At 37.9% G+C, this 19,172-nt stretch overlaps 2 protein-coding genes across 2 annotated transcripts in view; one reads left to right on the plus strand and one right to left on the minus strand.

Annotated features, from left to right (window-relative positions):
• Positions 1-576: 576 nt before the first annotated feature.
• camk2n2a (calcium/calmodulin-dependent protein kinase II inhibitor 2a) lies at positions 577-3,202 on the plus strand. The gene is made up of 2 exons (XM_073849042.1): positions 577-1,034; positions 1,541-3,202. The coding sequence occupies exons 1-2, from the start codon at positions 590-592 to the stop codon at positions 1,609-1,611; spliced, it is 516 nt and encodes a 171-aa protein (XP_073705143.1). The 5' UTR covers positions 577-589; the 3' UTR covers positions 1,612-3,202.
• Positions 3,203-10,470: 7,268 nt separating this feature from the next.
• Positions 10,471-19,172, minus strand: part of ece2a (endothelin converting enzyme 2a) — a 90,356-nt gene continuing 81,654 nt past the window's right edge. Inside the window, exon 4 of the mRNA XM_073849317.1 lies at positions 10,471-11,308. Coding sequence (XP_073705418.1) covers positions 11,021-11,308 — 288 coding nt within the window. The 3' untranslated portion in view covers positions 10,471-11,020. The remainder of the gene's footprint in view (positions 11,309-19,172) is intronic.

Raw genomic sequence — 19,172 nt, forward strand, 5'->3', positions numbered from 1 at the left:
ATTGGAAAAAAAATTTGATGTTGGGGCAGATCAAAACTTTCCAAAACATTATATTTGAATAAAAATGAACCCCTAGGACAAAAAAGTGTCCAAAGTTGAGCAAATGACAAAATTTTTAGTTTTAAGAATTAGCCATTTAAATGCATGTTAACGATTGGAGAATTGTTGTTGTTGGGGCAGATCAAACATTTTCAAAATATTATATTTTAACAAAAAATAAACCATTACCATTGGACAAATACACATATAGGCTATGCAGCAAAATATAAGGGAACAATAGAGGTTGCACTATAGAGCTATTGAGATTCAAGTGAGCTCCATAAACATGGTATATCTTGCGATCTTTAGCTTCCCAACCACAGGCTTTTCAAAGAAGCCCCGGAAAACCGTGCGTCAAATATAAAGGAGCGACTGCAGAGCGCAGTGTTTCCTCTCGCCATTTTCAGCTTTCGCCTGATGGGGCCACCCTTGCACCTCTTGGAGTCCCCATCTCTCTCTCTCTCTCTCTCTCTCTCTCTCTCCTAAACACACAACACACACATACACACGCCCGGATGGATGACTTCACTGTTCCGCCCGGGTTTCCTTTATGATCGCGGGATCTCCCGTATCTTACAGCAGACTTCATCCGACCGCTGATGTAGTCGTACACTCTCGCTCTCTCTCTCTCGCTCTCTCATTCTGCACCGAGCACTCCAGTCCGTTTGGAAGTTGGCGGTGCGAGGAGTCTCACAATTACGCGCAGGGATATTTACGCAAAAAACAAAAAGAAGTGCACTTGTTTTGCGGGGATAGTTCCACCGTAGCTGCCTATCTACATCAGTTCTTTAGCACCCTTGAGTCGCGAACCCGTCCTTCAACAGTCATGTCCGAGGTTCTGCCATACGGAGAGGGGAAAATGAGCGGATACGGAGCGGACAACGATGTCAGTCAGATGTCCTTCAGCTGCGGGCTGCAGGACACCAACTCGTTCTTCGGAGCGTCGCAGGGGAAAAGACCTCCAAAACTCGGACAGATCGGCAGAGCGAAGAGAGGTGAGAATGTTATCCTGACAGTGCGTTTCCACTTACTTTTTCTGCTGTGCAAAACAAAAGGAGATGTCACGGAGAATGACAGCTTCGGTCACCGTTTACTTTCATTGCACAAGAAAAAATACGCAAAAAAGTGAATGATGACCCGAGCGTGTCAGTTGATAACATTTAATAAAAGAAAGCCATACGGCTTTTGGAACCGCATAAAGACAAGCAAATGAAATATTTTAAATGCATGTTAAACAATTGGAAATTTTTGACGTGAGGAGAAATTGAAGTCTGTAGAAATGTCAAACTGTCACCAGTGTCTCTCAGTATGTCAAAAATAGGCTATTTCATGCAATCTGACTTAAAATGGCCTTGCTATAGGTGATATTGTTACGCATGAATGTACATTTTGAACATTTGAATGCGTTTGCGGTGTGTTGCGTCTTGTTGCGCAGTTTCAAAACGCACACATGGTAGATTGCCGGAGTCTTGACATGAGCTGTCTGTCTTCTTCTTTCCAGTGGTCATCGAGGACGACCGAATAGATGAGGTGCTGAAAGGCATGACCGACAAATCATCACCGGGCGTTTAAACCCGCGCGATGCCTTGCAGACATTTCAATTTTTTATCACCGATTCGAAGCACTTGTCGATTGTGCATGTGAAGAAGACTGCAAAGAGATGGAGGGACGGTGGCACGACGCTCGAACCGCGAGGAGACTAAACTAAAAAGGGAAAACGAGAATTAAAGAAGGGAGATACGGAATTTCCTTTGGGGTTTGCTGGCAATTCTCCAAAATAACCGACGTGGAAGCTTTGAGGAAGATGTCGGAGCAGTTGTTAAGGCTGCGCGCTGCGGCTCTGTGAATAAAGATGGATGGACTTGCCATTATTATTCCACGACCATCATCTTCCAAAAGCGCTGTAAGCAACACGAAGTTCAACCGAAGACTGAACCGCATCTTACGCTCTGTTACTATAGATGTACAGTATCTTAGCTCAAAGACCTTCCCCTTAACACACGCACACAAACACACATTTATGGATCTGCCTTGAGCGTCGACTTCAATCCGACTGCTGCTTTTAGAGACATTTTAGACTTAACACACAAAGACATTGAGCTCCCATAATGATAAACGAACTCTATGTACGGATGGTGCAATGTGAATATTTTCTTTCGCCATTTTGCATCATATTCTTTTTCAGAAACTGAAAATATTATCATACACATGCCCACAGGTGTTGAAGCGTAGTCTTTGAAGCGTCGTTTGGTGATCTATTGTTTTGCCCTTCACTGCAGCTGATTTGCGCACCTGCGCCACGGATTCACATCATCAGTACAGCACAGAGGAACATTGTGCATTACCACCTCTTGTAATTAACCCAACATGAATGCATCTCGATTTCTTCCAAGCCTAAGTTTTATACATTTTGATTATTATATTTTTTTTTCATCAGCTCCTCACTTTTTTTTTTTTTTTTTGTCGTGTCCATCTCTTTGCATGAACTTTCACTCCGGTGCCAACAGAGGTGCCACCATGAATCTTACCCTGGCACGCTTCTTTAAAAAAAAAAGAGTCATATTTGTATTTTTATATCTAAATATTTGTTATTTAAAATGATATGCTAGTATGTCGTCTTAAAGATTCATCAACAATGATGTTTATATTTCAAAGAAAAATCTTTAGACAGAGAGGAGAGTATTATTCAGTTTGGCTGGAATGTTTTTGTTTTTTTTTTAAGAAAAAAGACTTGATGAATGAATGTTTCTCGGGTTTTTGCACACACACACATACACACACATCTGTGTTGAACTACTGTTATATGGAAATCGTAAACTGTGACTTGAGCTTTGTTGATGAACTTGTTAGAAAAATGGCGATATTAGAAATCTAACTGCACTGTTTACGAATATCTTCAAATAACTTGTTGTTATTTGACAGGTTTTTGGACATTACGTTTCTTTTGTTGATTTGATTTTTTTGCTTTGTTTTGTACCATTATTCTAAAGAAACTGACTATGGTTTGTTGTGCATGAAACCTTAATACTTTTCAATAATGGAACATCGTTTTATTAAGCAAAAAAGCAACAGAAAAGGTCATGACATTCTAAGAATGAATCATTGCATATTAAAATACCATTTTCACTGTATTTGGTGAACTAATAAATGGTGGAAGAACATATAGATGTGCATTTCTGTCGTCATTTGACTGCGTCTAACACAAATATTGATTTTGAGGTCATCACAACACAGGCACAGCCTGCTGGCAAAGCCATCTGCATTCAGAGATAGGCCTAATAAACAAGGCACAAATACTACATTTAAAAACCTCGAGCAGTTTTAAATACCAGATCAAGGTGTTGTCCTCGAATAAATTATTAATGTTTCAGTATAATTCATGTCAGGATGGTTGTATCTTACCGTGGAGCCCAGTCAGAGAACTGCAGAGAACTTCTTTCAGTCTGCCATCTCCTCACAGATCTTGGATGGAAGTATGTATAGAGTGCTAGTGCACTCCAGGCCTTTACTTCCCAAAGGACACAGTGAAGTTTGGCACCAGCTCTGATGGCCATGTAATCACACTCAGAGTGATTCAGGCTAAGCTCACATTCATGACAGCGAGATTGTTCTTGTGACATAAGGCCCTATGAGATCTTTGAGCTGTGCTGCTACATTTACTTCAGGATCTTCTGCGCATCGACATAAAACAGACACTGGGAGATTGGATTGGATTTTAGGCCTTGATGTATCAATCAGGGGAATCATTTGACTGTTTCCTGTAATCTTTAAAGGGATAGTACACCCCAAAATTAAAAGTTAAGTTACCTTTATTTCTATCGTGCAAAACATTCACAGAAACAAACAACTCTAAAAGCAGAATCAATTATGGAAACTCAACTATGGAGACAATTAAGATTCTCTAAAAGACATTAGTTCTTATTATTTAGCTTAAGTCAGTTTAATCACCCTCATGTTACCTGAATAATCCACAGCTGTGTGTGTGTGTGTGTGTGTGTGTGTGTGTGTGTGTGTGTGTGTGTGTGTGTGTGTGTGTGTGTGTGTGTGTGTGTGTGTGTGTGTGTGTTTGTTTAGTGATAGTTGTTTACGAGTCCCTTGATTGTCCTGAAGTTAAACAGGCAGCTGTTCTTTAGAAAAATGGTGTAAACTGAGTAAAGATGTGAGCGTTTTTTGCCTAAATATTATATATTTTTTCATATAGTACTGCCCTTCAGAAACTACAGAAGATACTTACATGTTTCCCAGAAGACATGTTAAATTTACCCTGATCTTCAAATTCAAAAAGTTTTCATCCCCGGCTCCTAATGCATTGTGTTTCCTTCTGAAGCCTCAGTCAGCGTTTAAACCTTCTGTAATAGTTGCACATGAGTCCCTCAGTTGTCCTCAATGTGAAAAGATCTTAAAAGCATACAGTCATTGTTGGAAAGGGTTAAAATACATGAAAATGCTGAAAAACCAAAGAATTTGTGGGACCTGAAGAATTTTTCTGAAGAAAAGCAGGGAGTTTAACTGTTAAGGACAAATAAGGGACTCATCAACAACTATAAAAAATAAAAAATAAAAAAAACCCGCTGTGGATCATTCATCGTTTAGGTAACAACACAGTTTGCATATCAAGCGTATTTAAACTTTTGAATGGGTCATTTTTCATAAATTCAACTATTTTCTCTTGTGGACTATATGTACATGTCTTTTATGTGAAATATCTTATTCAGGTCAGTACTAAAAAAATAAAAATAACATGCATTTTGTTTGATCCTTCTTATTTTAGTAAAATAATTAACCTTTTGCAGATTCAATTGTAATGTAACCAAACTTTCCCTTTGTTAGAATATGTGGCACTATAAAATCAAGCTAGCCGGTAAACAGACCGAGCAACACAATCAGGATGTTTGTGGCTTTTTCTCGAGGTTGTTCATTTAAGCTGAATATTGTTTCTACACAGCTTGGATACAACCACATGCTGCTTCCTGTTTACACAGAACTGAAATGCAGTTAGATTTTACAGCACTATTGATGTTTTTCTTTACACACAGTCAGACACACATACGCTGTGTGCGATTCAACCGCAAGAGAATCAATGGCTTTTATCCTTGATCTGTGCCGTCATGCGCCCACGAGTGGGCTTTGGGTCAGCTTTGTCCGATGTGTGCAATGAGGCTCAGGATCCATCTGGAAACAAGTCAGGCTTACCTAAATCAATTTGAACTCCAATACTCATCCAATCCTGATAACACTCTATAACTCCAGTTGACCCAAGCTCAAGTTTGGCTGCTAAAAGTTCCAATCAATTTTCAGATGATCAATGGCAGTTTAATCTCAGCGGATATCACAGACTGTGTGTGTTTATTCTCAAGACTCAACGAGGTCCTCACACAGCAGCAGAAAGTCCATCAGACAGTCACTCAAGCGCAGTCAAGGACACTCAGCTTCGCCATCTCAGTCTATTAATACACCTTCATGGCTGTTGCAGTGTTTCTAAACGGCTCCAATGCCCAGGGGAATCCTTACCGCTTCACACAGGCTGCTCAGAGCTGGAGATTACTGATACACTATCTGAACAGACAGGCGGCCCGCGGCAGCTCTGGAGTGACTGAGCGACGCTGTGGCCTGACCCAATATGGAAAGCCCAACTCTTGGCAGATAATGACAGCATGATAACGGAAGAAAGAGGGAGAGATGACATTATAAGATTTTCAAAGAATGAGCTCTCCACTGGAAGAAATGAAAAGCATGCAAAAGACATTTAAGAGCCTTATCCTTGATTCATCCATGTTTGTAGCTCTCATTTATCTCCCTATTAAAGAAAATAACATTTTCTTGCAGTAAATTCTCGTCTCAGACCATAAAAATGCACAGATTCACATTCAGCCACACAAGAGGTAGATATCACTGTCTTTCAGCAAAACCAAATTCTCATACTTTGGGCATCTTCTACTTTTAAAAGCATTGTAGAGAGACAACAGGAACTAATGAGCCGAAGATGGTCGAATGGCATCTGGAAATGTTGCTAACCAGATTCTCATTCATCACATGGCTCAGAGTGGCTCTGCTTACTGTGATTATCCAAGGCCAAGTAGGACATGATCCTGGATATTCATCCTGGTTGGGTGTAGTACAACATTCCTGTCAGCCAATCATGTTTTAGGATTGGGTTTAGGGATTGGCTTGGGATTTAACATTCTTATGATCTGCCTATCATTTTGCTTTGAGTTTAGGAGTAGCTTGTGGAATAGAAATGATGTTTCAGAATTTGCAGCTCATTATGAAATAACTTTTGTATGTTGTGCTATTATGCAACTAAAGAGAAACTGCTTGCTGTTCTTCAAAAAAGTCCTTCAGGTCTCTCAGATTTTTTGGTTTTTCAGCATTTTTGTGTATTTGAACCCTTTCCAACAATGACTGTATGATTTTGGGATCTATCTTTTTACACTGAGGACAACTGAGGGACTCATATGCAACTATTAGAAGACTCAAACACTCACTGATGCTTCAGAAGGAGAAACGATAGATTAAAATACAGAGGGTGTAACCTTTTGAATGGAATGGAGATGTGTACATTTTTCTTATTTTGTATATTTTTTTCATTTAGTACTACCCTTCAGAGGCTACAGAAGACACTTACATGCTCCTCAGAAGACAAAATAAGTTTAATGCATTCTTTCTAAAGCATTAGTGAGCATTTGAACCTTCTGTAAAGTTACATTTGAGTCCCTCAGTTGTCCTCAGTGTGAAAAGATGGATCTCAAAATCAAACAGTCATTGTTGGAAAGGGTTCAAATACACAAAAAAAACCCTGAAAAAAAAAAAAAAAAAAAAAAAAAAAAGAATACTGAAGGATTTTTCTGAAGAACAGCAGGCAGTTTAACTGTTCGGGACAAATAAGGGACTCATGAACAACTATCATTAAAAAAAAGAGCTGTGGATCATTCAGGAAACAACACAGTATAAGTGTATGTAAACTTTTGAACTTTTTTAGAAATTTTTAGAAATTCAACTATTATTTTCTTTTGTGGACTATATTTTATGTGAAATATCTTAATCAGGTAAGTACTAAATAAAAAATGACATGCATTTTGTTCGATCCCTCTTATTTTGGTAAAAATACTTAATATTTTACAGATTCTGCAAGGTGTATGATAACTTTTGACTTCAATCGTAGTTAATTTAAAAAAAAATAAAGTATAATAAAGAAACTCATTTCAGTTTAAAACTACATTATGATTAAATAAAAAATTTTGTATTAAAAAAAAAATTAATGGCAACCAACCAATTAGGTATTGAAGTGCTGCCTTCTACTCCAAAAATGCCCCTGTTTTGACTGTATGAGCAGTATTGACCACACACACACAGGGTTTAGTGAAATGTTTACCCTAGTGTTGTCAGTGGAGCTGGCTGCTGTGAGCAGGGGTTTATGTGTCTGCTATCAATACCATGGCTTATGTTGTTGCCGCTGCTGCTGGATGATGATGTAATGGTGTGTCCTGACTCCTGACCCCTCCTCCTGCTGAGCAACAGCACGCAGTTGTCCCTACAGAAACATGAGCTTTGATGAACAGGCGCATCTCAATCTTTGATTGATGATATTGAAGTGTCAAATGATAATTTCTGATTCTTTTCTTGTGTGGGCAATAATAGTGACTAATGAAAACGATCCGTCTGTAAACAAGAGGCAGGGATGCACCAAAGGGGTCTAGGTTTGGCGGGTCTGGCTCAGCCCCTGCTGGTAGATGTCGTAACTACACCATCTGGGCTCAAAAAGCTGACAACCATTGAGAAATAATTCAGAATCAAAGAACAGGTTCCCTTTCAAGTAATGCGTGTGAATTTCAGTTGAATTTAATCTATCTACCTATTTATCATTATCTCTACCATTTATCTATCTATCTATCCATCCATCCATCCATCCATCTATCTATCTATCTATCCATCCATCCATCCATCCATCCATCCATCCATCCATCTATCCATCCATCCATCCATCCATGGTTTGTCTATTTATCTATTTATCCTTATGTCTGCCATTTATCTATCTATCCATCCATCCATGGTCTGTCTATTTATCTATCTATATATCCTTATGTCTGCCATTAATCTATCTATCTACAGTCAAGCCCGAAATTATTCATACCCCTGGCAAATTCTGACTTAAAGTTACTTTTATTCAAAGTTTTTTTTTATTAGAAATGACACAGACGTCTCCCAGAAGATAAGACGACGTACAAGAGGCATCATTGTGGAAACAAATATTACTCCTCTTTTATTTACATTTGAACAAAAATTGGTATGTCCAAAATTATTCATACCCTTCCCAATAATAAATAGAAAAGCCTTTATTGGCTATTACAGCAACCAAACGCTTCCTATAATTGCTGACCAGCTTTTTGCATGTCTCCACTTGTATTTTTGCCCATTCATCTTTAGCGATGAGCTCCAACTCTTTCAGGTTGGAGGGTCTCCTTGCCATCACCCTGATCTTTAGCTCCCTCCACAGAATCTCAATTGGATTTAAGTCAGGACTCTGGCTGGGCCACTGGAAAACGTTAATGTCTTTGTCTGCTAACCATTTCTTCACCACTTTTTTGCTGTGTTTTGGGTCGTTGTTGTGCTGAAATGTCCACTGGTGCCCAAGGCCAAGTTTCTCTGCAGACTGCCTGATGTTGTTGTTGAGAATTTTGACGTATTGCTCCTTTTATCATGGTGCCGTTTACTGTGATTAGGTTCCCTGGTCCACCGGCTGAAAAACACCCCCAAAACATTAGGTTCCCACCACCATGTTTGACAGCGGGGATGGTGTTCTTAGGGTTGAAGGCTTCTCCTTTTTTACGCCAAATGAAGGCTACATCATTGTGGCCAAATAATTCAATTTTTGTTTCATCTGACTATAAAACAGAAGACCAGAAATCTTCTTCTTTGTCCAGATGAGCATCTGGCCAAGCTGGCTTTTGTGTTCCTTATCTGAAGAAGTGGTGTCCTCCTTGGTCTGCCTCCGTGGAACCCAGCGGTGTGTAGTGTCTGTTGGACTGTCTGCCTTGAGATGTTGCCACCAGCAGAGCCCAGATCAGGATGGCCTTGGTGGTGATCCTTCGATTCTTTTTTTACCTCTCTCATTATCCTCCTGGCCAGCACAGGTGTCACTTTTGGCTTCCGACCACGTGGTATGAGATTTTTCACAGTGCGGAACGTCTTGTACCTTTTAATATTACTTTGCACTGTAGCCACTGGAACTTCAAAACATTTAGATATGGTCTTATAGCCCTTTCTTTAAATCAGAATTTGCCAGGGGTATGAACAATTTCAGGCTTGACTGTATGTTCAAATGATTCAAGTCTTTTTAACCTTTTTTCAGCTTTTCAAGCACATTATTATTGCCAGTATAACAACACCTGTCCATGACATGCAGAATTAAATTTGCTGAGTGCCACACAAGGACTGCTCCTGTTCTTCCCCAAGACAAGACACCACCTCAAAAATATCTAACAAGTATACCTCTGAAATTACTCATAATCAATTATTCAAAAGTACATTACTGAATATCATGGTCTTAAATGTCAATATGCAGTAAAGCTTGCGTGTGGGTTTGCACTGCGAGGGGGTAAACAACACATAACCAGCCATTAGACTAATCAGGGTCTCCTGTTCTCCGCAGCAGCTTTATGGCATTTAGGCAGCACTGGATTCCTGAAGAACCGTCACACAGCATGTCGTGAGGATACGATCACAGTATAAATCTACACCTGATACTCACGGCTCACCTGATACCGGCGTCCACCTGATACCATCCCCGCCCTGACGTCATTGCTTTAGCGCTTCAGTGAAGGGGAAAGACCTGTGACTACATCATCAGCTTTCACAGATAACACATTCAATCTGGACACAATCAACTCTGAGCTAAAAGATTATGAAACTGTTACTTGTATATGAACCACTACTGTTTAATGGGACACGCTCACCATTACTTTTGCACAGAATTAGAGCTACAAAATCCATCACCCTTAGTTTTTCCAATGATTAAACTTACGGTTTTTGCCTGGAAGACAATGAAATGGATGAAAAAATGGCATAGATTTACCCAAGGCATATTTAGGGATACAAATATCGCTTTTGTGGTTGGCCCTTTTGTGTGGAAACCACCTAGGAACCATTCAGAACATCTTAGAAACCACCTAGAAACTTTCTAAAAGGAAATCATAACACATTGGCAACCACCTACAACATAGTGTCTAAATGTGTTTTGGTCTCTCCTGATTCAAGAATAACTTTCCTCTATTTACTATAAAAATCAATCTATGTTCACACTGGCACAAAGGAAGCTGTTCTGAAATTCAGGCACCTTCCTCAAATCTTAAAAATAGACGGTAATTACATTCCAGAGCTAAATTAAAAATAAATGATTTCTGGTTTATTAATGGCCTCCTCCGATTCACTGCAGCCATTCCTCATCCAAAAGAGCGCAGACACGTCTGTCATATTCTGGCACACAGCAAGGCTGTTTGTTTTCTGTCTATTTATTTGTTGTTTGAGAAGCGTTTGTGACAGATTTGTCTCTGCACAAGTGTGCAGGTGTCAAGCACTCAACTTTGTCATACCAATCAACACAATCGCACAGAGAAATAGGCCAGAGAGACAGAGAGAGAGAAAATGCAGAACAGTACAGATTCACATCAAAACAAAGCATGGTTAAAAAAAGCTTTAAAAAGATATGCAAGATATTTAAAAATAAATTGTTTAAAAGCATAATAGTTGTTCCAGGTCCAAGTATTAAACAATACAGAGTGGCGTAAAAGTCAAACATGTAATTTCAAAAGTTACAGGATCCCATTGTAAACTTAAAAACTCAATATTTTAATATTGTCCTTAATATCACAAAAAAGTAATTCTATCTTCTTTTAGTCAAGAAAACTGATAAAGTGATAGTCAACCCAAAAATTAATGCTAAAGAAGAAGTGTCATTTTTGGGTCAACTGTTCCTTTAAAGTCCCTATAATCCAATGTTATTCAGGAAGTTCTCAGAATCCACTTCTTGAAACCTTACATCGGTGGGCGGAGCCTCAGCTTCCTCCAGCAGCCTCCTCTCCAATGCAGCATCCTCTGGGCTAAGCTCCTCCCCTTTCGTGAGAACATACAAAAAGTAGTGGAAGCTGCTGCCATAGTGGTAGTGCTTGATAGACCAGTCGTACTCTGCTCGGGCATAGAGTCTCTTACGAAAATGTGGCTGTGCAAACGTGACAGAGATGAAACGACCTCCAGGTTTCAAAACACGACTGACCTGTGGGGCAAAACAAATCAGTGCTATATGTATTATCATCAGCATTATATCTGATCATCTTTACAATCATTATGAATATCAGCATTTTAAGTAATATTGTGATTAACAATTATGTCCTTTATATTATCATCACAGTCACCAATGCAGAACCTTCTACAGAAGTCACATGATTTACAGTCAAACCAAAAATCATTCAGACACCAGATATAATTTTAGATTTTTTTTTTACTAGTGGGTGCAGGTCACTATACTTCATTTTTAAAGTAAACTGTAGCATATTATACCCAAAAATTCTTCATACAGTGGACTACCAGTAAAACTGATAAAAATTTGTGACCAAAATTTTTATCTGATACTTTGGACCTGACCATGTTTTGTTACATATCTTTCTATCAAAGATATCTGACATTATCAAGATGAATTTGTTCTGATTTGTTGTTTCATTCTTGAGTTCATGCCATATTTTATAACCTTTTTTTAAATTGTAGCGAATAAACTGTGATAATGTGAGAAATTTTGAAGGTGTCTGAATAAATGTAGCTTTGACTAATTTATTTGTGATTATCAAGCTGAATATGTTCTGACACAGATTAATTCTGAGTTCTTGTCATATTTTATCACCATTTTCTAAACTATAGCGAATAAACTGTGATAATGTGAGAAATGTAGAAAATTTTGGTTCGACTGTAAATGCTGATTCTCTATGGGGAACTGAAGCTGCAGATTTCTTTTGAAAAATGCAAAAGATGCAGCCACAAGGAAAATGCAATGCACACTAATGTACTTTAAAGCTATATTTTTCTATATATTTGTGCGTGAATGAGTTTACTAGCTGCTGGTTTATAGAAAAAATATAACAAATGACTATTTAAAAATGTCAAGAGACATTTTCAAAATAAAAAATAAAAATTTAAAAGTCTAAATTTAGTGTTAGTCTTGTAGGTTTAGGATTAGCTAACAACAGAAATCAGGAAAAACAGCAATACTGTGAAATAATATTACAATTTTAAATTGTAATATGTTTCTATTTTAGTATAATTTTAATTCTTGTGATGCAAAGCTGAATCTATTTATACTTCCATATATTACTCTATACTTCAGCATCACATAATCCTTTAGAAATCATACTAACATGCTGTTTTGGTGCTCAAAAACATTTCTTATTATTATCAATGTTGAAAACAGTTGTGCTCTGTATGTGTTTGTTGAAAGTTAGAAGTCTTTACTGTCATTTTTGATCAATTTTATGCATCTTTGCATAATAAAAGTGTTAATTTCTTAAAAGAAAAAAATCCTGCTGACCCCAACTTTTAAACAGCAGTGAATGTACAGTATGTGCCCATGAGCATGTTTGAGTATTTGTGTATGTGCATGAGTGTGAGTGCATCACGTGCCCCTGCCACCCATTCTTCATCTGCCTGAAGAAATGAATAATTCACACTTTCAGGTGTCAACATGGAATCCGTTGAGAGTGTGAGAGAAGAGAGAAAGAGTTAGAATAAAAAGAGAAACTTCCACTGAGAACTTCTACAGGAATACGAACATCGAAAGTCACACTTTCTTTTCCCAGTTTGAAATAAACATGTTATAACCATGTTATCTAGTTACCTGATCACAACTTAAAGTGATAGTTCACCTAAAATGACACGCTTTTGTCGTTCTAAACCTGTCAGACCTTTGTTCATCTTCAGAACACAAATAAAGATATTTTTTGATGAAATCTGAGAGCTTTCTGACCCTGCTTAGAAAGCAACGCAACTACGTTCAAGGCACAGAAAGGTAGTAAGGAAATTGTTAAAATAGTCCATGTGACATCAGTGGTTCAACCATAATTTTACGAAGCTACAAGAATAGTTTTTGTATGCAAAGGAAACTAAATAACTTTATTTAACATTTTCTTCTATTTCGTTTCATTCTTTGAAGCACATTCTCAAGAGTACACTCTTAAAAATAAAGGTGCTTCACAATGTCATAGAAGGAACTTTTTTGTCTAAATGGTTCCATAAAGAACCTGTAACATCTGAAGAACCTTTCAGAAGATTCTTCAGATTATAAAAAGGTAAGAAAGAAATGGTTCTTTAAAGAACCTTTGACTGAATGGTTCTTTGTGGAACCAAAAATGGTTCCTCTATGGCATCGCTTGAAGAATCTTTTAAAGCACCTTTATTTTTAAGAGTGTACCACAACGCATATGTGTCAAAGAACATCAAACTATTTTTGTAGCTTTATAAAATGAAGGTTGAACCACTGATGTCATATGGACTATTTTAACAATGTACTTACTACCTTAATGGGCCTTGAAAGTGTCAGTTGTGTTGTTGTCTATGCAGGGTCAGACAGCTCTCGGATTTCATCAGTAATATCTTAATTGGTGTTCCAAAGATGAACAAAGGTCTTAAAGGCTTGTAACGACATGAGGGTAAGTAATTTATGGCAGAATTTTCATTCATTTCTGGGTGAACTATCCCTTTAATTCTAGATTAATGTGGTCAAACTATGTGTTGGGTTTAGTTCTTCCAATGAACTCCAAAATAACAAAAAGTAGCCCATATGACCAAAACATAGAAAATGATTCACTCAGAATCTTCCTGCTGTGTCTTATCCAATTCAAATACAAGTCATGATGTGTTGCAGCAGGTTTGACGTCAGTGACAAGATACTTGACAACCAATGACATTTGGCAACCCTGACGTCAAACCTGGCATAACACGTCACATTTGAATTGAAAGAAAGCAAAGTGATTTGAGAACTAGCCTGCCTTATTAAAACAATATTTACAAACAGATATTAGTGTGAGAAATGACAGTATTTCATCACTCTGCCTATTTCCAGTCGGTTTTATTTGTATAAGCAAGTGGATCTGCTTGTCCTGTGACAGTAAAAACCATCAACCACGGTTGCTTTTCTTCACGGGCAACGTTCCATCATGAAACGTAGAGAACATGACACTGAACAGTTTCTCCTGGGTGAAGTGCCAGATCTGTAGCCGAATCAGATGATCTCAGCTCGCTGTAAGCAGCTGATGAGACTAATGATCGGGTTTATTGATCTCTCTCTGCCTCTGATTAATGACCCTCCGACACACGCTGGGCCATCCTGGAACATCACCAAACCCGTCTCAAGGTGAACTCTAAACCCTGGATCACACACACAATATGGCTTAATGTACAGCAATACATCAATGTGGCTTTGTTGCTGTTGTTTTTCTTTGACACAGAAAGACGTAAGAATGAATGTGCGAAGGACAAGTGTTCTTTCGCACAAGTCATCTGAATGAAAAAGTGCTGTGGTTAACAAAGAGAGAAGGTTTTCTTCAATTCAATCTGACCTCACAGGCAGCATTACTGTCGTCATTATAATAATTATCTTGCTCCACTTACAGTATAGGGTAATGTCAGCATCACTTCCCACGTTATGGGTCTTACAACAATTACATCTAACCTTTAGTTCAAAACACTCTGGTTAATGGTGAACTGCTCACTAAATCATGTTCCCATCTAAAGCCATCATTACAGACACTCAAAAGCAGGTCATTGAAACCAATGACTATTACATCTTGTCTACCGTTATCACTGAATCATCATTTACACACTGCTGTAAACTATTATGTGTTGTTTACTTCGTGTTATTTTTATATCCATATGAAACAAGGGCTAAGCTTATTGCAGCCTTGGTTTAAAATGAATACTCTTATAGAGTGTTTTCACGATGTGTCATCAATTGGCCATATTGGTGGCGTTGAACATAAACAATGCCACTGAACTGACAAAACTCTAATATTTTGCTGATTATTGCTACTGAAAATGATTAATTATTGTCATGTTTTGGGCTGTACTAATCGGTTGGACCAGGAAAAACATTTGGAGTACTATAGACTGCCAAAAGTTAGAACAAATCAAGTAGGAGAGTGCAGAAAATGGTCTGAGGACCAAAAGGCATTTGCGGTTGGCCAAACTGAACCAGGATTTTCAGGGCAAGACATATTGACAATATTCGACAATATTGACAATATTCGTGTTTGTTCTGTTCTTATTATTTTCGGTCAGGTGGGTGAAACATTAGGCTAATTTGTCATGTTTGGTTAGATTAAAATGAACTCTGGCACGATTGCTCTGTTAGTGCAGTTCATTTGAGTAAGTGTGAATGCTGCCATTCGAACCCTGGTGCACACCAAACAAGTGGACCAAGGCCGTTAAAAAGATTGGTCTCGGCCTGCTTCCAAACAAACTCGGTTTGAATGAAATATAAATGCAACAAAATACTTCTAAACGAAGGTGTTGAATGAGCGTGCTTAGTCCAGCAGACGGCATTAGGTGTATTCAACATAAAGCAACATTGTATTCAACATTGTTTGGAGTGTTCGGTGAGTACCGTCACAAAATATACGTCACTCAACCCAACCAATCAGGTTGTGAGCATATCACCATGACTTTAGGTTCGGTATCTTTAGGTTTGCTATCAAAAATGCCAGTGTGATTTACTTGGTCGATAATTCCGCCTATGCCACGTACATAATTATGTAATGTGTGAAGTTGAGCTAGTGCAAGACAAGCATTTGTGGTTAAAAAGTATATAAAGTATTATTTTTCTTAGAAAATGACCGATCAGATATGTATTTTTCGACTGGGATCATGTAGAGCCCTTTGAAGCTGCATTGAATCTGCAATTTGCATGTTCAACCCATTGGCCACCATTGAAGTCCACTATTAGGGGTGGGAGAAAAAATCGATTCTCCGATGCATGATTCTCTCTTCAACGATTCTGAATCGATTCCTAATATGTCAGAATCGATTCTGAGCTTGTTTTTTTTTTTCCGCATTTGGCACGTGTGCGTGCTAGAGATGTGGCAGGCTTCATTGCACCGAATTTGCAATGTGAGACACGTGTGCATTGCTTGACAATGTGTGTTTCCATCTGCCGTGTTTTACTTAAGATATGCTTTCATTTATGCCGTCTGGAATGCAGTACTAGGCCTATTAGATGCACGAAACTCGTGCACTGACAGACTTTCACGTGCACTTTGTGTTTGTTCTTCCTAAAGCTCGATTGCGGATGCGGTTGAATGCACTTGCATTTTCGAATAGTTTTAAACGAAACTGTACATACAGTCAGTTTTGTTTTCATAGCAGGACAAAACATCTGATATATCGAAATAGATCTGTGCATCAGTGGCGTTCCGTCCATTATAAGCTGCTGCTCCGCATACCCGGGCTGTCAGAGAGAATGCGTTCACGTGTTAATTAATATTTTTTAATTAATAATTATAAATTGATCCCTTATTTGAGATGGAATCTTCCGGGCAAGCAGATACTCTTTCTCGACTGATTTCATTCGCGGGGTAAGCTGTCCTCGAAATGCTCGCCCAAGCGGAAAAACGCGCTGTTGCAGCGAAATCCTGATTGCCGAAAATCATATTGTGTTTGAACTTACTTGACTAAATCAAAAAAAAAAAAAAATAAACATCCGAACTGTATATTTTTATAATTTCTCAACAATTCAAAATTTGAAAGTCCACTGAAAAAAATAGCCTATATAAAATATATATATATATATATATTTTTTTAATAATAACAAACAGGAAAACGATGAAATATCAAAATATGATTTCGTCTCTGATTTTATTGGTTTCTAAATAATCTAAAGATATTATTATTTTTAGTATTACTGGTGGTTTTAGCACTCAGCATACCTGGTAAAATAAGTCAACGCCACTGCTGTGCATTAGTTTAAATGCAGCCTGTTAAAGCTGCCTGTCTATGATCTCAACTGTAATAATAAAATGGCAGTAATGCTGAGGAAAAAAGAAAAACTATTGTCTGTAAACTTTCGGATACCTAAAGAACACTTATTTTAAATAAGAAATTGTTTTAAAAAGTACATTGCTTATAAAATTTAAAAAATAAAGTAAAATTGGCACAAAATAAATTTCATATAAAACATATATGAAAATGTAGCCATGTTGAAAACTGAGAATGTGAGCATCGTGATATTTAGTTGATAATGAAAACAGTAATTAAATTGAATCTTGAAACCAGTGAAAATTGACACACCTACTTTTACAGAGATTCCAACTATAAACAAAAAGCATAGAAACTGCAATTTTACATGTTTTTAAAATTGTAAAGTTGTATTTGCACAGCAGAAGAATTAGTTAAGGAAAAAATGTAGATCAAGAATCGTTTTGGAATCGGATCGTGACTCCCAGAATCGGAATCGTGAAGTGCCTGAAGATTCCCACCCCATCCACTATATGGAAAAAAAATACTATAAACTTACTAAACTAAAAAACCAAAACTACATACAAACATGCTTCGATGTCAGTCATGAAATCCTTTTCTAAAGCAGAAGAGATAGTGGGAAATATTAAACTTTAAAAATCACGCTGAAATGCATAATGAAACATTAAACATATCGTATGATTTGGGCTGCACTCATCCTAGTCTTGCATACTAAATAGTACAGAATATTTAGTGTGGATAGTATATTTATTGGGCTGCAGCCCTTCTCTCAGTGCACTTTTTCTGGTGTTTTGTTTTGTCTTTAATTGGATGAGGAACTGCTGACGGCTGAGGAAACTTGCAAAAAAAATCGGCTGCAAATTGGGAAAGGCTGACAGGGGATTTGTGTGTATGTGATAAAGAGTTTGTTGGGTAAGGTTTGTTATTTTGAAAGACAAAAATATTTTATGTGTGGAAGTCAGGCTGCAATGTCCTGATGCCTTTCTGTTGAATAACCAATTAAACGGCCAATAGGCTTTAGTTATGAAACATTGCTAGTTGCCACTGAGTTGTATTCATTGCATTATATTTGCTACAAGAGAATTTAGCTCATAACTTGTCATTACATACAATTAATATTTTGGCTCTTTTGACAAAGTGCATAAAAGCATCTGCTAAAAGCCACAAAACACAGGGTCTCCAAGATAGCCAAAGGGCAGATATTGCTTATAATATAGGTCATACTTAACTTTTTCACTCTAACTTCATGTTTCACTCACTGCAAAATAGCAGACCTAAGAAAAAAAACACTAAATTTATATCAGCGCTACTTAATTTGATCTAACCGTGCGCATAGCCGGCCATGTGAGGTTGCAGAAACGTGTAATTTTATGACCTAGAATCTTCCTCCTGCTTGTTAGCAGCCAGAAAGTACTTTAACAAAGCAACTCCCAGCATCCTCCAGGGGCATTAGTAACGGCATGCTCTCGTTTTCATATCGTTGTCTGTTGCTCTTTCTCTTCCCCGCAGTGAATGTCTCCTTCAAGGACCCTGAGCTCAAAGCCACCATCTGTCCAGCAACGAAGGGCACATATGTGTGTGTGTACGCTGACAACCAACACACAGAATTGCGGACAGAATATAATGATGATACTCTATAGCTGCAGCGGTTCAAGTGTGCTAACAGCTGTCATATCAGCACTCAGCCCTTGGGGAATCAAGATCCTTTACGGCCACCGAGAGCTGCCAAATTCTACAGCAGACGCAATTATCAAACTAACAGTCTGTGAAAGCACACAGGTGATGAGGTCATTTATTCATCCTTCCCTATTAAAGGTGAAGTGCGTTAATTATGCAATGTTCAAATGCTTCCTCCTATCCAATGTGCATCTCTTCAAAGGAATTACTGATGAAAATGCTCAAAAAGGTTTCATCGACGATAACAAAGACGAGTGATTCACAACAAAGTCCGTCAAGGCGATAATTAAAAAGTTTCATTAAAACACTGACGAAAATATGAGGAGGAAATAAATGACAGCAATATGCAAGTCTGAGGTCAGTAAAAGTTTTTAACGAGGATAATAAAAATAAATGTTTCTTAAGCATCAAATCAGCATTTTAGAATGATTTCTGAAGGGTTGTGTCAC

The sequence above is a fragment of the Garra rufa genome, chromosome 10 (assembly GCF_049309525.1).
Source record: "Garra rufa chromosome 10, GarRuf1.0, whole genome shotgun sequence".
Taxonomy (NCBI): domain Eukaryota; kingdom Metazoa; phylum Chordata; class Actinopteri; order Cypriniformes; family Cyprinidae; genus Garra; species Garra rufa.